The following is a 6,360-nucleotide window of genomic DNA, read 5'->3' on the forward strand; positions in this document are numbered from 1 at the left end:
AGCATATTAAAAAGCAGAGACATTACTTTGTCAACAAAGGTCCATTTAGTCAATGCTATGGTTTTTCCAGTGGTCATGTATGGATGTGAGAGTTGGACTATAAAGAAAGCTGAGCACCGAAGAATTGATGCTTTTGAACTGTGGTGTGGGAGAAGACTCTTGAGAGTCCCTTGGACTGCACGGAGATCCAGCCAGTCCATCATAAAGGAGATCAGCCTGAGTGTTCTTTGGAAGGACTGATGTTGAAGCTGAAACTCCAATACTTTGGCCACCTGATGCAAAGAGTTGAGTCATTTGAAAAGACCCTGATGCTGGGAAAGATTGAGGGCAGGAGGAGAAGGGGATGACAGAGGATGAGATGGTTGGATGGCATCACCGACTCAATGGACATGGGCTTGGGTGGACTCCAGGGGTTGGTGATGGACAGAGAGGCCTGGCGTGCTGCAGTCCATGGGGTCGCAAAGAGTCGGACACGACTGAGCAACTGAACTGAACTGAACTGATAGTATCTTTGGATCTCTCTTTGTTCCTAGTTTAGGATGAAATTGATATTTAATATGAAGCTTGAATCTAGCACTTTGATAACTACTCATTAATTCTAATAATGATTTTTTGACTAGGTTTTCTACATAGACATCATATTATTTGAGAATAACATTGTTTTGTTTTTTCATTTACCATCCTTATAACATTTCTTTCTTTTAATTTTTGTTCTTATTCTTCAGGCGAGGTGGTGCCTAACATAGTGTTGAATGGAAGTGCCGATACTTGGTTTTGTCTCACATTTTAAAAGACATTTTTAATATCTCACTATTAAGTATAATATGTCCTGAGGGCTTTCTCTGGATTCCTTTTATCAGTTTAAGGAGGATTTTCCTGCCTATTCCAAATTAGCTAATTTTTGTGTTTGTTTTAATCATGAATGGATTATTTATATCTTGAAAATTTTTATATTAAAATTATCTCACATTTGGGAATTGCCTAATGGTCCAGTGGCTAGGATTCTGTGCTTTCACTGCAGAGGATGTAGGTTCAATCCCTGGTCTGGGAACTAAGATTTTACAAGTTGTGGGGCATAGTGAGAAATAGAAAAACAAATTATCTCATGTTGTTGAAATACTCATTTGACTTTCCCTCCTTAAATATGACGAGATGGGTAACACATTAAACTACCTCCAGTCATTATTGCTTAAGCAAAAAATTTTGCATAGTACTTAGCGTATCTGTGGGAACAGAGCACCGAATGGAGAAGACCCAGAAATAGGGCCCAAAGAAAAGTCCAGCACATGGCACCCTGTTGCAGATGAGCAGGGAGGCTGTGGCAGCCCTCAGAAGCCCTGGGGAGCCCTGAGGCTGATCCAAGACATGAGTTACCTGGGCCCCAGGGGCTTCAGAGAAAACAGAGATAGAGGACCAGAAACCAGGTATGACCGTGGAAAAGGTAAATTGATGATATACAGATGTCACTGATATACAGATGACCCAAACTGATGTCATTATTTGGGTCTCACCAAAAAAAAAGTTTCTGTTTTTTTTTTTTTTTTTTTTTGCTCAGAAACAAAGAAACATAGACAGGAATCTGGATAACAGAAACACAGAAAGAAACATGTCAGATCCCAGAGGGTCACAAGCATGAAGAAGAGAGAATCAAGGTCAAAAGAGGATGGACAAAAGGGACTTCCCTGGCGGTCTAGTGGTTAAGACTTCACCTCCCAGTGCCGCGGGTGTGGGTGCCCTGGTTGGGGAGCTAGGATCTCACATGTCTCTCTCGGCCAAAAAAAACCCAAAGCATAAACCAGAAGCAATATTGCAACCAATCCGCAGACTTTAAAAATGGTCCACATAAAAATAAAATGGATAAAAAAGAAACCCGAAGGAGCTCAGTACAAATGTGAGGACGTGCTTCCTTGCACACCAGTTAATGAACTAATGAAATCAGTGAGCACCACTCCCTGACTTCAGTTCAGAGCAAACTGCACAGACTAGTGAATATAGGCCGGCGAGCCCGTGTCCGGCCAGGTGCGGCAGAGCCTGGGGGGAAGCTCTCCACGCTCTGCCTGGACACCGAGGGGTCAGAGAGCAGATCCTCTCTGCTTTTCTCCTTTCCGCTTCCCACGTTCTCTCAAATATCATGTCTCTTTAAAAAGATGACACTAAATGTTTTAAAGATGGGCCTGATCTCCCTTTTTGGTTGTTGTTCAGAACAGGGAAGAACCCCAGATGGGAAAGGCCAGTTGTGCAGCTGTTTAACACTCCTGGAAGCACCAGCGAGGGGGCGACAGAAGGGGACATTCCTCCCGCTCCTGCTGCGGGGCTCCTTCCAGATTTCTCTGCAGATTAGATAGGGGAGGCGCCCGGGAGGGCTTCGGAGCCCGAGCACATGGAACCTATTTTGCTTTCGTTGCCTGTAGTAAAGTTCACATTTTGATTGCTCCTCTAGATTACGTAGATCCAGACATATTTTATGCAGTCATCCGGATCTTCCTCTCTGGGTAAGTACAGTTCAGCTCTTCTCTGGCTTGAGACGTCTGTAGCCTTTCCCAGGCTTATGAGGGGAGAAACAGGCAGAAACTTCCCAGAGAAAGAAAGACACCAAATAACTCTCCATAACAAAGGAATCACCCGGGGATTCACTCTTGGATAAAAGCAATGGGGAATGGGGTGCCATCTGCATGGCAAATGACCCTGAAGCGTGACTATTTAGAGTAATTGTCCTGAGGCCATCCCTTTAGATTCAATTTGTATTCACCTTTCTTAGAAAACCACCTGGAGGGAGGAGGGAGAAAAAGCTCAGCGTGCCACCCCAAAGCTCTACTATTTATAACCCTTTTTCCTCCCCCGCTCCCCATTATCCAGGCTGGTGAAGGCAAAGGCCTTAGCTGAAAAGCTTCCTTCTAATATTCCTGAAATAGCTACCCCATGACAGTTTTTCATATTCTTGGTATTCTTCACAATTAGATACATTTCTTATTTATAATATATTAGCCATAATTTGACATATTTTAATGAGATGGCTTCCTATTCACATCAACTGAGAGAAAGGAAGATTTTAAGGATGAAGAGTGAAAGGTGGGAGCAGTGGATGAAAGAGGTAAATGTAAAATAGTCATCACCTAGAGACCATCTTGATAACTAGAAGGTGCCTGAAGCACTGTTGGTAGCATGTTAAGCTGTGTCTGGGTGTAGCAAGAGTCATACCTAATACCAACATCAATAGATGTACTGATTCATCAATAGCTTTAGTGCATGGAGTCACCATGTGTGTTAAGTATTTTCTCTAGATTGCGTGAGTGTGTGCTGTGAGACAGCAGCTTCACTGCTTGGGACCTCAAAAGGCTGAAGTCAGAGGGTCTGCTGGGCTTGAGCCTTGATCCTGAGATTCTGAGGAAGATTCACTTCCAAACTCATTCAAGTGTTCAGCAGAATCAGCTTATTGTGGTTTGGGAACTGAGGTCTCTTTCTTTCCTGGCAGAGTCTGCTCTCAGCTTCTAGAAGCCTCCAGAGGAGTCCCTTGTCACACACGTGTGTTTCTGTGCTTGCTCAGTCACTCAATTGTGTCCGACTCTTTGCAACCCTATGGACTGTAGCCTGCTGGGCTCTTCTGTCCATTGAATTTTCCAGGCAAGAATACTGGAGTAGATTGCCATTTCCTTCTTCAGGGGATCTTCCTGACCCAGGGATTGAACCCTCATCTCGTATATCTCCTGTATCGACAGGTAGATTCTTTACCACTGCAGCTCCTGGGAAGTAGCAAAAGGCCCCTGCTATTTAGCAATGGCACTCCTGACTCGTCTCATAATTCAGACCTCCCAGAGGTCCCCTTCTGCCACCAGCCAGAGAAAACGCCCTGCTTTTAAGGTCTTGTGTGATTAATCTCCTCTAGGTAATCCAGGATAACTGCCTATATTAAGATCACTAGTTAGTGGCCTTGATTACGCCTTCAGGGTTCCTTTTGCTTGCCATATATCATATCCACAGGCATGCTGTCTTACAACATTAACAGTTCTTGGAGTTAGAATGGGAATCTTGGGGCAATGTTTTTAGAATTCCATCTCCAGTAAGTCCCCTACATATGAACAAGTCCATTCTGAGAATCCAGTCCTAAATCCAATAAAGTTTGCTTGCTGCTGCTAAGTCACTTCAGTCATGTCCGACTCTGTGTGACCCCATGGACTGCAGCCTACCAGGCTCCTCCATCCATGGGATTTTCCAGACAAGAGTACTGGAGTGGGGTGCCATTGCCTTCTCTAGATACACAATTAACACCATCCAGTACATGGTACCATACTGAATAGGTTTATAATACTTTTCACACAGATAATACATAACAAACACACACACAAAATTTTAAAAAATTCAATCTTTCAGTACAGTACCTTGAAAAGTACAGTAGTACAGCACAGCAGCTGGCATCCAGGGGCTGGCATCCAGTGAACAGGTAAGAAGAGTTACTGACTGGGGGAGAGGGAGGAAGGAGGGGATGGTAGAGCTGAAGGGTCATCAGCAAATAGGAAGCAGAGGGAAAGCTGCAGCGTCTTTGAAAGTTTGTAACTGTAGGGTTCCTATGTAGGGGACTTCCTATGTCGTGATTAAATGGACACCAGAGGGTAACTTCATTTTCATTAAAACAAGTTTCTGGGTCAGTGATGCCCTTTGTCTCTGATCTACATAAATGCCTGCTTTCTGTTTCTGAGCCTCAAAATTATTCCCCACATAGTTAAATAAACCAAGTGGCCAGGAGCCATTCCTAAACATGCTGGTGGCCAAGAACATCTGGATTGTTGAACGTTCCTAGTAGACTTGTCTTGAAAAATCTAAATCTGTCCCTGTGTTCTTGATTTGTCCTATGCTTGATTTATTATTTCTGTTGACTTAAAAAAAAATTTACTTAAAAGTTTTGAGAGAGTCCATCTGTAAATGAAACAGTTTCCTTTATTTCTCATTCATGTTAAATTTCTCAGGGAAGGTATCAGTGCCTTTGGGGAAAAAAATGTCATTGCATTTCTTTCTTTTTTTCTGTTTAAACATCCCCTTCTCTGAGGTTTACTAGAAATATGCTACAAAAAGGGCTAAAAATAAACTTGCCTATAGAGACTTGAAAATAATTCCTTTTCTTCACCAAGAACAATTTGGGCCTAAGAATGCATGGGAGCAATTCTTGGGCTATTGAGAGGAACCCAGTTTTTCTTCCTCAGATTAATCTCATCATAGATGGGGAATATAGGTTTTGAAAATAGAGGCCTTCTTTTTATTTATTTTTAACTTTCACGCTGTTTTTCTTTTATCTATTATCTTCTGTTAAGCTGGCCAGGTCCTTTCAAGAAGTACACTTGGATTTACATATTCTGGGGCTTCTCTGATGGTTCATATGATAAAGAATCTGCCTGCAACGCAGGAGACCCAGGTTTGATCCCTGTGTCGGGAAGATCCCCTGGAGAAGGAAATGGCAACCCACTCCAGTATTCTTGCCTAGAGAATTCCATGGACAGAGGAGTCTGGTGGGCTGGGCTGTATAGTCCATGGGATCACAAAGAATCAAACATGACTGAATGACTAACATTTTACATATTCTAGATATTTAATGCTTAATTATATAATGCTATTTTTTCATCCTTTCATTGATCAAATACTTAGTGAGGGCTATGCAATGCCAGGCATGGTTCTATTAATAGGTGCTGGGAATGAAGCAGTAGAACAAACAACCAGTTCATTCCTATGGAGCTTACATGTTAATCATAGCACATGTTTATTAATATGTGAATAATTAATGAATAAATAAATAATTATAATTTATTATAATTATAAATAAATTTATATTTGATGAATAAAATAAACATATTTATTTTATTAATATGAATGAATGAATGAATAAATAAATATAAGGAAGGCAAGTATCATACTCTATGTGTTACAGCAATAAAAGCTATAGAAGTAGAATAAGAGCATTACGGAATGTTAGGAGTGGTGACCAAAGTTCTTATTTATTTATTGTGGTCTGTGAATGCCATGTTTCTAAAGGATGTTTTAGAAGATGCAGGAAAGAAGTGAGGAGTAAGCTACTCAGGTACCTGCTCCGTGCAAAAGGAGCAACGTCACAGTGACCCAGGCGTGGGAGGACTTTTGAAGGAAGAGCTACCCTGAGCCCAGAAGTGCTCTCAAGGAGGAAAGGCGGGGAGAATGAGGAATACAAGGATGGGGGTCCAGACCATGTAGAGGTTCCTTGGTTTCCTTTCTGAGTGTGATGAACAGCGCGGGCAAGTTCTGAGAAAAGTGACGTGAGCTGTCTCAAGTTTCAGGTTGTCACTCTTATCTTCTGAGTGGGGGAATAGATGGGGCCCAGGAAAGCACTTAAGAAGCTCT

At 42.1% G+C, this 6,360-nt stretch overlaps 1 protein-coding gene across 12 annotated transcripts in view; it reads left to right on the forward strand.

Moving 5' to 3' along the window:
- Positions 1-6,360, forward strand: part of IDO2 (indoleamine 2,3-dioxygenase 2) — a 60,402-nt gene that overhangs the window by 48,193 nt on the left and 5,849 nt on the right. For 8 of the 12 annotated variants that reach the window (XM_010846355.1, XM_010846354.1, XM_010846359.1 and 5 more), the window contains one exon: positions 2,441-2,492. The exons of the other annotated variants lie outside the window; for them this stretch is intronic. In XM_010846355.1, the coding sequence (XP_010844657.1) occupies positions 2,441-2,492 (52 nt within the window). The remainder of the gene's footprint in view (positions 1-2,440; positions 2,493-6,360) is intronic. 12 annotated transcript variants of the gene reach the window in all.

This window comes from Bison bison, unplaced genomic scaffold (assembly GCF_000754665.1).
Source record: "Bison bison bison isolate TAMUID 2011002044 unplaced genomic scaffold, Bison_UMD1.0 scf7180017864236, whole genome shotgun sequence".
Classification (NCBI taxonomy): Eukaryota; Metazoa; Chordata; class Mammalia; order Artiodactyla; family Bovidae; genus Bison; species Bison bison.